General features: G+C 41.2%; 1 protein-coding gene across 1 annotated transcript in view; it reads right to left on the bottom strand.

The window, feature by feature from the left end:
* The window catches only part of LOC104527753 (talin-2), a 105,460-nt gene that overhangs the window by 26,993 nt on the left and 63,254 nt on the right, over window positions 1-15,213 (bottom strand). Inside the window, exons 40-47 of the mRNA XM_010171559.2 lie at window positions 13,630-13,776; window positions 12,700-12,801; window positions 11,214-11,333; window positions 9,215-9,361; window positions 7,554-7,720; window positions 6,001-6,184; window positions 3,717-3,842; window positions 2,051-2,167 (exon numbers count right to left, since the gene is read on the bottom strand). Of these exons, the coding sequence (XP_010169861.1) occupies window positions 2,051-2,167; window positions 3,717-3,842; window positions 6,001-6,184; window positions 7,554-7,720; window positions 9,215-9,361; window positions 11,214-11,333; window positions 12,700-12,801; window positions 13,630-13,776 (1,110 nt within the window). The remainder of the gene's footprint in view (window positions 1-2,050; window positions 2,168-3,716; window positions 3,843-6,000; window positions 6,185-7,553; window positions 7,721-9,214; window positions 9,362-11,213; window positions 11,334-12,699; window positions 12,802-13,629; window positions 13,777-15,213) is intronic.

Below are 15,213 nucleotides of genomic sequence, written 5' to 3'. Positions count from 1 at the left end.
CCAGGCGGGTCTTGAATATCTCCAGAGAAGGAGACTCCACAACCTCCCTGGGCAGCCTGTTCCAGTGCTCTGACACCCTCACTGTAAAGTAGTTTTTTCTCAAGTTTAAGCAGAACCTCCTGTGTTCCAGCTTACACCCATTGCTCCTTGTCCTATCGTTGGGCATCACTGAGAAGAGCCTGGCTCCATCCTCATGACATTTGCCCTTAACATAGTTGTAAACATTAATTAGGTCTCCCCTCAGTTTCCTCTTTTCCAAGCTAAAGAGCCCCAGCTCCCTCAGCCTTTCCTCATAAGGGAGATGCTCCACTCCCTTAATCATCTTGGTGGCTCTGTGCTGGACTCTCTCAAGCAGTTCCCTGTCCTTCTTGAACTGTGGGGCCCAGAACTGGACACAATATTCCAGATGCGGCCTCACCAGGGCAGAGTAGAGGGGGAGGAGAACCTCTCTCGACCTACTAACCACACCCCTTCTAATGCACCCCAGGATGCCATTGGCCTTCCTGGCCACGAGGGCACAGTGCTGGCTCATGGTCATCCTGCTAATGTCTTAAATGTCTGGACAAAAATGAGCCTGGTCAATCCCATGCTCCTAGTTCATCAGTTTTTCACTTTCTCTCTCCAGAAATGGAAGTGATGTTAAAAAATAAAATCTAGTTAAATACATGAAGGACATCCCTCGATATTGCTCAGATTCAGTCCCTGGAATTCCAAGTCAAGCCTGATGCATTTTCTTGAGCGCATATGTGCCATCCTCAGTTCTTCTTGACCTGCTCCCAGTACCCCACTTTTCCCCCCATGAAAGAGATGACACCACCACAACCACAGACCCATTCCTTAGCAATGCTGACAAAAGGAAAAGGAAGAGGAGGAACATTTCAAAGAGATACCAACCAGACTGAGAAAGCAGATGTGATAACGTACAACCCTTCAATGACAGATCTGGACAGATTTTAGATCAGAGTTATGGGAAGGAATGTAACTTAGCCAGGCTTTCACAAGGATACACTGTAAGATGCATGAGATACACAGAACATTCCTGGTCAGGTACTGACTCAGGAGTTTTTACCACTACAGGCATTGCATGAATTCCCAACAACTATATACAGATATATTAAAAAAAAAAAAAAAAAGAAAAAAAAGAAAAAAAAAGAAAAACCAAACAAACCCAAAACCAAACAACAAATTAAAAAAACCCAGCAGATTTATTTGTTCCTTCCAACAGCATTGCTCACACAATGAAAAGCACATGTTTTATGGAGAGCACTTGACAAGGCAAAACTGCACCAGTGCAGTTCCAGTGTAAGAATTGCTAGTCTACAGACTATACAACAAAATATTTTCTGCTGAAGGCTGTGTCTATAGTTTTTTTTAATAAAAATGGGCTGTAAGTAAGGGAAGGAAAAAAATCAAGCTTTTTCACAAACACAGGTATTAATTTATGTCACTGACTAGTGTACTAGTAAAAAAACCCCAAAAAACAAAAGTGAAAGCTGCTGCTGGAGGCTATACTTTTATATCTTAAAGAGGAAGGAAAATAATTATGATCTAACACCTAATTTGTGAGAGAATTCCATGCTATTGTTAATTCCAGCTCAGACAGAACATCAGATAGCAGGCTATGTATCACTGGTAGTATTGTTTCATAATAATAAAGATTAAACTGCAGATGCAATATGGCAATGATGCTGAGGAGACACTATCAAAGCCAGAATCAAAAAAAAGTGAAAAACATTGGACTCAGAAAAGAGTATCTGTAGTGCAAGCCTAACATCTAAAGAACAAAGAAGGAGTTGCTTCCAGATTTGTCCACAACAGCCGTTTCTCAAATCTCAAAGTGGGGACTGCTAACATCTGAAAGTAGATAAGACTGAAGTGGCACTGTAATTATACTTTCAGAGATCATTTGCAGCAGGTAGAGGGAACCAAACTGCATTCAACGGACTGCAAGGCAGTAAAGCATAACTCAAGGAGGAGTGCCTGGACAGGCTGGTTTGAATGTAAGAACATACTTTCAAAAACTGCCATGTATGGCTATTTTGTTCTGTACCGTGAGTTCCTGTTTGATGTACTCAATTGTGGCCTCAAGAGCTCTTGTCCCTCGAGTAGCTTCATCTTCTACTGCTTTAACAGTCTTCAGAAGCGATGTGACATTTGTTACCATCACCTGGAGAAGAGAGAGGTGAAGACAAAATTACATTATTCCTTCCTCCCATTTTTCAGAAAAAGCAGGGTATGAAGCAAGGCAAATTAGGCAAGGCAGCATTATTACTTCTAATAGGGCCTAAGTGGCCTCATGAACTGTACCTGCCATGGGACTAAATACCAGCTCTCCTATTGGTCAGTTTCTGAAAGCTCCCTGTAAGCTGCAGAAACATAGCACAACCAACTGCAGGGAGATACCATCTTAAGTGTGGGTGTTCTGACAAAAATTTTACAAAAAACCTGAAAATTTGTAACATTTCCAGGGTAGGCTTCTTACACAGTTTGATTACGTTAGTGTCTTTTCTTCCCACTCATCTTATACCGCAAGTTGAAGAGATGTGAATTGAGATATGGTATTTCTTTGTGAAATTCACCCAGTACATTCTCTGCAATCAGATAAAACCCCAGGTAAGCAAGCAGCCAAACACCAGCCTCAAGCCCAAATGCAGATACAGAATCCGTGTTACTGATCCCGTTACAAACCCAGTAGCCCCGATGCAGGATAACCTAATTGTCACTGTAGTAACTACGCCTGTCCAATACCCCAAATACAAATGACAGCTACAGTGAAAAAAAGAAGAGACAGAAAAGCCAGCTTCTTGACAATTCTGACTTAAAACACAGAGAGCTCTCCACAGCAGGAAGAGCCAAGGAGGCACTTTTCTTGACTAGCCGGGTCATTTTCAAGTAGTACATCAACAGTATAGCATTATCCTGTGCTCTGAAAGGAAGAGGAACAGGTCTAACAGGTAAGCAACAGACGTGAGAGCAAGAAGAGCTTCCAGCCAAGCAAGAAGTGACCACGACACTCTCATAGTGTGAAAGCAGAAAGAAGTAATACTGCCTAAATCTCCACATCTGGAAATATTTAGGTGACACAAAGCCATGAGATCTTTGTGAGGCAAATGTCATAATACATCTCAGGTGCAGGGAAAATAAAGCACAAAGGTATCACAGGTATGGCGTAATCTGTGCTAGTTTTGAGCTTTCATACCTACGTACTTCCTGGACAGATCTAGGAGAGAGGAGTTGGAAGTGCACAATATCCTACTACAGAGTCACTGGAGGTGGTTTTTTCCCTTTGTCCCTTCCTCCCTTCCCCAAGCTGCAAGGTCTAAATAAGGAGGCCACATGCATATCCTGAGCATATGTCATTGTTTAGAATGTAGTATTTTAGGTACTGTTTTATACTGGATAAGTTTTAGTCTGCAACATTACTAAAAGAGAACCTGCCCTCAGATACAGACCTGCAAAAGAAGGAAGTTTCTCTTCAGAAAGATTACAGTTCTTTAATCAAAATCACAAAAGTAATCTGACAGCCTATGAAAACTGATAGCTACATAGAAACCCCATGGTGTCTTCTTATTTTTCTCTATCATCCCAGGATTATAATGAAACAACAAAAGATACTAGATTTCAGGAATCAGAAATTGCTGAAATCCAAGCTTCGCAGGTCTATCAAGTGTGATTGCATGGATGCTTTCAAATAAAATGTAAGAAGAATGTTTTACCTTGGCAGCACCTTTCAGCTGGTACATGGATGGATCGTCTGCTGGTTTGCTGGCAGCTCCTTTGGTAGCACCAATGAGATCAGAAAGGGCCTTTGCAACATCCTTGATAGCATTGATCAGGACAACCTACAGGAATAAGAAATAGCTGTAAGCCTCAGCAAGAAACAGTAGTCTGGATGAGGGTGTGATTTTTAGAACACAGCTAAACAAAATCAACTACAGGTACACAAATCATTCCACCCTCCCCTCTAGGCCAGTAAAACATGTAATATTCTGGGAAAGGAAAAGCTGTGTTGACAGCTGCAGTATTTCATACAACTGGTCAGAATCTATAAAAGCAGCTACTCCCTGTGAAGAAATTGAAAAGCTGATTGCAGGTAGGATTTCTTTCCTCTTAGCTTCCCTAAGAGGAGGTTTACTTTTCTCCATGTTCTTCACACTTTGGGCAGAAGCAGGACAAGAGCAAGAAAATAGATTGATTATAAGCTTACAGCCTAATGCTACAGTTATGTACCAACTCTGTAATCACCTTCTGAAAGATCAAATGTACTTGCTATGGCTAGATGTTAGAGGGATACGTTCTTCCAGGGAAAAGAAAGTTGAACCTCCATAGGAGGCTATACAGACGTAAATGCTGAATAACTTGGTTGGCCTTAAAGTCAGTAAAAGTAAAATCTGGAGATACTGTCTCCTAAGCCCAAGTTCAAAGACAGAAGTCCTAGACAAAACACAGACACTACAACAGGCTTGTTAATTATTTTAGGGTATTCTTGGAATAATTCTCTCCTCCAAATCCTCCTCTTTTGCCCTTTCCACTAGTAGAAAATCAGATGTTTTCAGTATTTTGCTGGAACTCAGAAGAGTTCACTTTAAGGAAAATGTTGAAAGATGCATGAAAAATGAGAAAGCTCACGGGGGGCAGGTGAGGGGGAAAGGTGTGAAACAATCACTTCTCAATGACTGCATTTCTGTAGCATAATAAATAGTAAGAAAACAGCCTCATTCCTTCGTGTTTGTATTACACTGTAACTTGTATGGAAGCAAAGTCTTGGCTTTTCCTGAAAAGTTTGTTTAGCTTTCGGTAGCTCAGAAGGTCTATGACCACATAAATAAGAAAAGAACCTGAGTCATAGGACAGACTGATGCGATTCTTTGTGGTCCAACTGCCTATGTCGTGCGGCAACTTGCATTGTAAGACATCACAAACTCTACCGCACCAGGTAAAGTGTTGCAGCTATGGAGAAATGTTGTGACAGGATTGTGTGCTAAAGCTATTAGAAATATTCCATCCATGTAGGACACATGATGCACCTACAATTTCAAACCAGTGATACAAAATTGCTCCAAATAAATATTTACTTGTGCACAATAGCTTTTATGCAAAGTACTGTGTTCTTGGCTTTTACACATAGAGAAAAACCATGTGTGATAAATGTTTTGCAAATATTGCTTGTTTATGGAAATTATTCTATTTTTTTTTTTTAAAGTGCTTCCAGAAGTATTTTCCTAGAGAGGAACATCTCAGAAGTTTAGTCCACCATACATATCAAACAAAACAGAACCCATGTCCCTTTCAGAGCATTATGCAAATAAGCAAAAACAAGCAGGCTTTTTCAAACTAATTTCATACCACCACAGGCCCATCTGCAATAGGCTTGTCAACCTCCATTTCACCAAGATCCAAACAAAGAGCTGAAGAAATATTTGAGATGATCTACGTTGAAGGCTGAAGTTATTGAGTTAAATGAAAAAAATCCTATATATAGTGTATATAGTGTGTGTATATATATATATCTTGTGTGTATATATATAAATACACACACACATGTGTGTGTGTATATATATATATGTTGTATAGCTAGAGAATGGCAAGAACTGGTTAGCCTACACAAGCAACACACACTGCACAGCCTAGCTGTAAGCAGGATAAGTAGCTTTAAAGTCATGCAAGCTCTTTAGAACAAAAATGGGAGGAGTCAGGGGTCTCATCACAACTCAGTAAAACCAAGACAAATACTTTGCCAAAAGCATCCCAGCCAGAACACACTCATGAAATAAAAGCAAAAGTGTTATACAAAGGCTTGTCTAGTTCCACTCAATGCTTTGACCTCTTAATTGTATTGTAAAAAAAAAAAAAAAAGTAATGTCTGAATAAACCCAGAAGAGTCTGAAAAGAAATTAACCCTTTTGTCTTGCTTAAAAGCAGAAGAACCACATAGACTTGCCAAGTACAATCTGTCTCTGGTCTCTTTAAGGGTATCAGAAAAATTGTAAAACATCTCACCTGTGTTTCAGGATCTTCGGATCCCAAGCTAGCTGCTCCCAATTTTACTACCTCAGCAAGTTGAGTGATGGTGTTAGCTGATGACTGAGCTGCTTGGGCCAGTTTGTCCTGACTTGAGGCAGCACCAGAAACCAACAATTTTGTATCTTCAACTAAAGCTTTTGCTGTTTTCAGGATATTTTCCCTGTAGCAAAAAAAAGAGGAAGCAGGGGAGGAAGTGGGAAAAGAGAAGAGGAAAAAAACGTGTTTTTCAATGTTATGGTGACTAACAGCTACATAAGAGCTGACCTAAGTCATCATGCCCATGTCCACTCATGATAATATACCACAGGGCAGGCTGCCAAGAGAAGGGGGGGTAGGGAGGGGAAGACAAGGTGACTATTAAAACAGTAGCATTATATTTTGGGCTAGATATAAGGCAGTTTATTAAAATGACCCTATCCTGAAAAGAAACAAGGTAGGGCAGCAATCTGGCCACGCTGTGAGGAAAGTAACAGCTGTCAAACCTCCATCTGCACCAGCATATTGTAAGGAAACCAAAATAATTATTTGCGATGAAGGCAGTAGCAAGAATGGCAAAAGGAACAGAGAACGTGACCTAACGTTGTTGTTCCCCAACACCATACACATGCTTTGACATGTCATGACAACAAACCCAAAGAAACATTTGGGTGAAAGAAGAAATCATTTTGAGTGTGGACTTCACAAATGAGCCAAGTTAACTCAGAACTAGAACCATAGTCACGTAAAATGTCAGCCTGGAAAGTAATGGCACCTGTATGAAAATCCCTGACCTTCAGTCTGCAGAACAGAAGCAACTTACACACCACTGCATCTTTCCTCTTTCTTGAGCAACTGGCAAGGCAGAAAATAAATGCTGGCCAGGCAATTGTCATGTAGGCCAACTAGACTGTGAAGCAGTAAGTTAGTGTCTTGGCTGTGAAGCCCCAGGTTTTACTGGAAAGGAAGTAAGAGTCAGATGCGGAAAATCTCTTAGCGTGATGAAAAATGCTGTGGGATTATTTTGTTGCAGATGCTACCCAAAAGGAAAAACAGGTTTATCTCTGCCAAAGGGGAAAATGCGAGGCATAGCTGTGCTGTTTCCATCGCTGCTGTCCACAACAGCATTAACCATAAGGATGGCTTAGCAAGACAAACAAGCAGACAGTCAGGAACAGCTGTTGGAAAAAAGTATATAGAAGATTCCTCTTTAGTGTCACGGACAGCTAATTTTTGCCACTGGAATAACAACGCATGGTAGTCTATACAGTGAGATGGCTTGAATAAAAGCAAAAAAATGTGCTACAGTTGCCGTTTGGCAAGATGTTCCCCAGCTTTTAAAAATTCTTTCCTCACAGAAATAACCATAGTGAAGTTTGCTGTCCCCTATGAATATCCCAATTTTCCCATTTTTCTTCTCACTCCACTGTCTCATTCAATTTCATTTGTGGGAATCTAGAAAGGTAAAAGTTTATCCCCACATGCCGGTCGCTTCTGCCAGTTCCAGAGTTCCCCTGTGCACATGCTCTTCCATCTTTTTCAGTTACACTGACCTGTGGTCTGCAAATGATTCGTTGTTCTCGGCATTAAGGGTTCCAGCAGTAGCAAACATGATAGTGGTGTCAAGATCTGCAATTATCCCAGACACGGCGCTAGCTGCAGTGATACAGGCTTGTGTGCCTTTGTTTCCTGCTTGAAGGGCAGATAAAACTAAGGAGACCTGGCAACAACATAAAGCAACAAGGTGGTCATCGAAAGAAAATGTCATTATGGGACGTCGAGTTAAGCGAGGTCTTTGACATGGACTCAACAATGGAAATTAATTCCACAGAGTCATTTTGCAAACTGTAATAAACCTCTCCTTCCCCTTTCCCTTATTTGCTCTCTTTGTGCAGCAGTCACTGTGACAACTAATGACTGTCTCAAATTAAAGGGGACTTGAGCTAGGAAGTCCACCTTCCAGACAGAATGAAGCGATCTGTTCATCATAGGATGAAGCACATCAGTTAAAACTCCCTGGAAATATAGTCAGAGGTAACGTAGTGAACTTCTGCCAGGATAAATGTCAGAGCCAAGAGCTACTGCTTTTTCCATAACACGTGCAAATAAACACTGGCCTCCAGCACCCCAGGAGTCGTGTACAGTACACTGATATAAACTTTAACAGCAGAGAAGCAGAAAGTACAGACTCTCTGAAGCCACACGCTAAATATTGTTATATTTATAGAAAATTATAGAAAGGCAATATATGGCTTTATATCTAGGAACATTTTTGATCACTAAAAAAGCGAGATGTCCATTTCATCTAATTAACATTGTACTTGGAAAGCTCCATAGCTGGGAAAGCTCCATAGCTGGGATGCTGTTCTCATACCATACTACAGTCCTAAATTCTGCTTTTTTGCAAGAAAGGATCCACTTCTAGGGATATGTACGCTGACTTCTAATAGTACAGATCTTCCTGAGGTTCTGCTCAGATGCAAAGTTGTCCCTGTGATTTATTATTACTCTCCTTATCACATTTAACTCTTCTTACAAGATACTGTCTACCCCTGCCTAAATCTGGAATTGCTCCTGGGGCAGGACACGGTGGAATATTTGTACAGCTGAGAGCACAGTAACACAGTCTGAACAAGTGATATTTGGTGAAATCTAAAGGAACTGACATTTGACCCTCAGTGTTTGTGCCCAAAAAAAGGATAGAGAGGCCATCAAAAAAGTTCAGCAAAGCTGAGCTACCCAGGCCATCTGTTTGAAGTGGATGTTTCCAAAGAAGGTGAAACCCCAGACACCCAGACAACCTGAAGATGCAGTTCTAAGTGCATTAGCTTGGCCCAGTCTTAAAAGGGAAGGATGTTGCTACATGAAATCAAGTGACATCAACCAGTCTCATCTTGGTAACTGCGGCCATTCACATGGACTTAGTATTTTTAAGGGAGCAGCTCATGAGGCAAAAGTGCCATTTTACCTCTTAGGGATTAGCTCTGTAGCAGTCTCCCTCGGGCAAGGGCTAATCATGGTGTAATCTAGTGCATGAACTGCACTGAACACTTGAAAGAAAGGCAAGAACTTTGTGTAATTCAGCCAGATTTGTATTACAAGGGGAAGTTAAAAAGAACAAACAAAACTCCTGAAGCCAAACACTCTGAGTGGTTTACACCCTGGGGAAGCTCAGTAGACAGACACTGTGGGGCAAAACAAAGGGATGGCTTACCTTTTCAGTGACAGCACGAGCACATTCTATCAACTCCCTTTTGGTGTAGCTGTCTGTAGGGCAAATCTGGAGAGCTCCAGCTTTTTGCACAAGAAAAATACAGCCATGGCCAAGTTCTTGCACCCGAGTCCTGATCTGGAACCCTACCTAGAGGGTAAGGGAGGTACAGTGGAAAAGGAAGCAGGAGCAAAGTGAATAAAGAAATGTCATGCTGGTAGACTATGTGAACACAAATGGAAACACAGTCACTCTGGTGAATCTTTACTACCAATATTCCGCCCATCTCTATACTCTCTGCAGAGATCAGAAAAAAAGGACAGATGTGATACCATCTACTCATGTAGCAAAACCCCATAAAAGGCTTACTGATGAAACAGAAGCACCAGCGAACCGGACCCCGGGAAAGAGAAGGCGTAAGGCGCGTACCCAAGTCATGCGTACGTAATTCAAACATCACATTCAAATAACGTGACTTTATCTCCCAGAACCATGAGCACAAGCTCTATTCAAGGTATGTACAATGGGTAAAAAATATGCATTTACTCTACGCTGCTGAAGCTGGGTCAAAAAGTATATGACTTGGTTTGTTCTTGAATCTCACACAGAGTCTCAGCTCTCCAGAATGGACCATGTCCATGCGGAGCACTGAAATGTGGAAAATCCTGCCCTCACTGCTCCTGAGTTATTAATAATCCTACAGCTGTGCAGTCCCTGTTTAGAAACATGTGACAGTTTTTAGTACCTGCTCATATGTAGGCATATCGGTGTGTATTGGGATCAATAAGTAAGCAGGAATCACAGCCATTAGTACCACAAATGGAATTATTTCAACTTCAGGCAGAAAATAGCGTGCAGAAACGGCAATTCAATTTAACAATATCAAGCCGAATGCAAGCCATTGCTTTTCACATAGCTACTGAGCACGAAACACTCAAGTAGTCTGTCAGTGATAGGATGTAACGAGAATGTCAAAACTCTTTGAAGGTCTTGTATCTAGATAACCTGACACATCTGGTGATGGCGAGATACCCTCTTACCCCAACCCAGCAAAGTTTGTCTGTGCTTCATAACCAAAGGTATCTGTAATTGTGCTCAGAGAATACGCAGCAACTGCTGCAACAGGTTAATGCAACTGAGGCAAATAGTCTGTATTTCTGTTGGCGTGAGTCATGTAAGACTGCACGAGGAACCCGTTTCTCCCGCATCGTATTCCGACTCTGAGGTAGGAAACATGTCCTGTTAGCAAAAGATACTTGCGCTCCCACTGGTTGCCTGCATCTCACTTTCAGGACAGGAAGTCATACTTGAAATCGCTTACAGGCAAGATAAAAAAGCATATATATGTTTGTAATTCATCAAAACATATGAGATGGAAGGAAAGCTGTATAGTAAACAATAAAGAGTTTTCTTTGTATTTGCAAGTTGTCTGTAAGTGAAAGCCCCAAGTAACTTAGGAGGTTCTGTCCCAGTCTACGGAATCATCCACTATCATTGCAAGCTGTTTCTTTCTGAGGCTGGACTGAGTACGCCTGTAACATTGACTTGGTTCACATCACTGTTTCAATCAAGCGATTGGAGGCCAAATTAAATTCTTCTGGGAACAGACGTGCCATCCTCTTCCACCTTTCAAATGTCAGCGGGCCAGAGGTAGCGTATCTGTTTGCCTATCAGACGGAGCACATGTAGTATAGACAGTGCTTGCGTACAGAAGCTGCTAATGAAGCAAAGGCAGTGGCAACGCGTTCACCGCATTTGTTTTAGAATCGACACAAAGACATTTGAAAGAAAAAATGTTACCCAGCGGTTCAAAACCTATTGTCTGTTTGATTGTGCAAGGGATGTGTCGCATCTGGCAATGGCTGCAAGCCTGTTGCTGCAACTGAGTGAGGTGGATACCTCTCGCCACTTTGTTCTATATTTATTGTATTTTCTACAGTAAGATAATACCCATGTTGATGCCACCGTGTACAGATAATAAAGAGGTCTCAAAACTGCAGACCTCCTCTGGTTCTGCTGTAGCTGCAGCCATTCGGCCCTGGAGAGCCAAATGCCCATAGTCATTGGTCATTTGTGATGCAAGTCCTCCCAACTCTTCCGGGTTAGTAACCGACTTAGTCATCTGAAAAAAGAACACAGGCAAAAAGAAAAAGAAAAATGACAGGTATGAGAATAATTTGTTAATACACTCCAGCTTAGAAGCACGCTCATTTGTTTGGCCACACTGATGAAATGGGGTAAACTGCTTGCCATGTAAGGGACCTGTCCTCCAGCAAGAATTCCATGAGGAAACTCAAGCAAACATGCTTTATTAGAGTCACAGTAACCAGGCACTCACAGAACATATGGAGTAATCAAAGAGCAGCAGTTAGAGCTGGTAATTCACTCTTTGATGCAGCGGGCTGGCAGGCCAGGTACACAGTTACTCGGACCAGGTGGGGAAGCGGGTTTTGTGTGTCGCAGTCACCTCATTTTGTTACAGGTGAGCCAGCCTACACCAATCTCCGCTGGTGTGGCATGGGAGCATGAAGATGAAAAAAATTTGAGGACCAGTGCAAAACACGTCTAAAATATGGGGAGAGGACCAAGAAGAAATAGGTGGGACTCTGCAGAACACCTCGGTAGAAGGTCAGTATAAATAACAAGCTCTCTTTAGAAAAAGCCTACCTTTTAACAGAGATATTTCTTCTGTCTCCAATTTATGTTAGTAAAAGCCAAGGAATTCCATCCTTGGGGCAAAACTAGTTTTAGACAAATTTATACTGTTTGCCAATAGCCTGTAAGGTCATAGATAGCAGAATCATCAACTTGTCTTGACTGCAACAGCAATCAATTTTGTAAAAAATCCCATCTGTAGTATAAATAAATAGTCCCCTCGCCTCTCAAAACCAAACTATGGTTTTTTATTCTTCGAAAGGCGAACATGTTACGGTAAGCATTGATGTGAAACACAAATTAAGAAAATCTCCATTCAAGAGTAGTCCTTTTTTGTTTTCCCTTTTGAAATGCAAGAAAAGAATAATTTAAGAGGTTGATCTGCATTCATTCATGAGCATTATGGTGGTCTGAAAAAATGGATGTTATTTCACAGGCTAAATGAAAGAGCAAGTGTGAAAGGGTAACCTGAAGTCATCAATAAATGTAAGACAGTGTTCCAGAGACAATTAAAACAGACTGATGAAAAAGCGTGTTGGATAAATTGTTTCCTTTTCTTTCTCATAGCAAATGAGCCAAATAAAAAGGTTTTTGTGCAGAACTGCAACACAATCCAGCATTCTGCCCATAGAGGGCCACCCCTACAATCACGCTGCTAAGATCCAAGAGCTAAATTGACAAAATCATCACTTCCTCTGCGCTGTTACCCTAAAGAGATAATTACTCGTTACTGAAAAGTATCATTATGAAGAGTTTCACCACGCTGTGCCAATCATTCCACATTCCTTATGGAGACAGAAGAGTTTGTACTTGGTTCTAACCAAATATCTTACCATTTCCTGTGCTGTTACAGCGATGGCTTTAGAATATTTCACCACCGTGGTCTGATAATCAACAAACGTTCCCTTGGGATCTGGAGGCGTACCTTCATCCAGCTGCAAGAAAGAGAAAAATGTGGCAGAAGGAACCAGGTCATAACAAATAGTGTGCTTTACGTGACATATTGAAATTGCAGTATATGTACATTTTTGTAATCTCTCTCAAAATATGCAAGTGAAGACAGCGCACCAAAATGTACGGAGAAGCTCAGAAAAGACTTTAGCCCACATTACAAGCACAAAGACACAGGGAATTTGCACTGCAGAGTTTGTGAGCACAAGGTCAACTTCTCCCACAAGGTGAAACCACCTGTAGTTCTCAGCTACTGTAGAAAGGAACACGCAAATGTTAGACAACAAAATGTTCCTTCGAGAAGATGATGTAAGATTCCTTTACTTGCTAAAGGCTGCAATCGTGCACATCTTCAACTTGAGACAGGAAAAACTGACTGTTTTGACTGAATTCATTTACACTTTGCAACTATATTTTTCCACTAGAACACCTTCAGGCTTCTCTGAAAGCAGTTTGCTTTGAGGTTGGCCCACTGATCATTTAGGAGACTGTCATGAAAGATAAGTAACAGAAGGAAGCAAAAATAAAAGGCCAGCTGACCTAAGATCGCAGGTAAATAGCAGCATACTGAGTAAAAATATTTTGTCATAATTCTACTGGCAGGTACCATGTTGTTTGTCAATCTGAACACCATTGCCCACATTGGTTGGATTTCACAATCTGCAAAATCGAAGAATCTTTAGGTTTCCTGTCAGAGCATGTCAGTTGCCAGCTGTTGCTGAAGTGAATGAGCAGCAGCCCCTCCAAACCCCCGCAACATGGACTGCCTTCCAAATGCAAAACAAAAAGGGAGTTGGGATGTCGATGCTCACCTTGCTCATTGCCTCTGCTATCGAATCTACCATACCTCCAACCATGCCTACTTCACTTGCAGCTTCATTTAAGGTAACCATGATATCATCCACAGCCTCTTTCATCAGCTGAGCAGCCTCAGTGATTGCATCATGAGTATGGGATGCCTAAAAGACAGAAAATGAGAAAACAGAAATCACGAGAGACCATTCTGTGCACAAATCAACAGCGTAATTAATGAAGACGATAAGATAACAGCTCTGGAAATCCCCTATCAGGTCAAAGATGAGAAACTACACCTAATAGCAACAGCAACAGAACAAATATTGCTCAGACCAAAAGAACCCAAAATCAAATAAGAATTGCTAAGAAAAGCAACATGACCCTTTCTAGAAAAAAAATAATGGAAAATACTCGTATGTGTCAGAAGCATATAAGATAAAGGAAAGCAAATATGAAAACACACAGTGAGTATCAAAAGAGTACCAAAACAACATGTTCAGAACACAAACAACAGAAACACGTGGTCACGTGAACAACGAGAGAAAACACCTGTCATGAAAAGGAAGAGAAAGGCATTACAACTTGTCCTGGTTTTTGGCTGGGACAGAGCTGAGTTTCTTTTTCAGTAGCTAGAATAGTGCCACGTTTTGCTTTCAGCCTGGGATTTGTTATGAGAGAAACACTGATAACATACCAGTGTTTGCATTTTTGTTGCTGGAAGTGAAGGACTTTGTGTTCTGTTAGTCTACAAGCACAAGATCTAAGGGGGTGAGGAATATTTAAATTAATAAACTAAATTGGCATTTAGATATGCCAATGGGATATTCCATATCATATCATGTCATGTCCAGTATATTAGTGAGGGGCTCTTCCTCTTTTACTTCTCTCTGGCTTTCACTCGGGCTCTCGCTCTTCCAGGACTGCAGTTTCAGTTTGGGATTGTCACACCTCCAGGATCATTATCCAGGAACAGGCCGGGCTTGGTCAGCGGGTGGTGAGCAGTTGAACTGTGTATCACTCGTTTCCATATTTACTGTTGCCATTACCACTATTATTTTAATATTGACATTATTTTAAGTTTTATTTTATTTCTATTATTGAACTGTTCTTAACCTACAAGCCTCCTTATCCTTGCCCCCAGTCCTCTCCCCTGACCCCTGGGGGTTTGGGGGAAGTGGGTGAACGGCTGTGTTGGCTGCTGGCCAAGGGCTAGTCCAGTGAAACTATCACACAGTTGTATAATAATATCAGTAAAAAAGACTCAGAAGGAAATAGTTCATAACAGTTTTTCTAAAACAATAAACAAAACCAAATACCAAAAGCAACAAAACTTATATTGGAAGAGATCACTAACTTAAAAGAAACTCTACTTTGACATTCATGAAACAGGCATAACGAAATAATTATTTAAAAACTCTGAATCCAAAACTTAGAACAGACACAATTAAAAAAAAAAAACAAACCCCAAACAAAAGCAACAAAGCACACACCAAAACCCAACAATTTGAAAAAAGGCGTAAAAAAGGCGAGGCGCGCGAGCGCCCCCCAGAGAAAGGCGCTGGAAGCGCGAGAGAACAGCCCGCTCCCGAAACCGCCCGAGA

The sequence above is a fragment of the Antrostomus carolinensis genome, unplaced genomic scaffold (genome assembly GCF_000700745.2).
Source record: "Antrostomus carolinensis isolate BGI_N321 unplaced genomic scaffold, ASM70074v2 scaffold2377, whole genome shotgun sequence".
NCBI lineage: Eukaryota > Metazoa > Chordata > Aves > Caprimulgiformes > Caprimulgidae > Antrostomus > Antrostomus carolinensis.
Note: the sequence above shows the minus strand (reverse complement) of the source record. Positions and strands in the feature narration are given on the sequence as shown.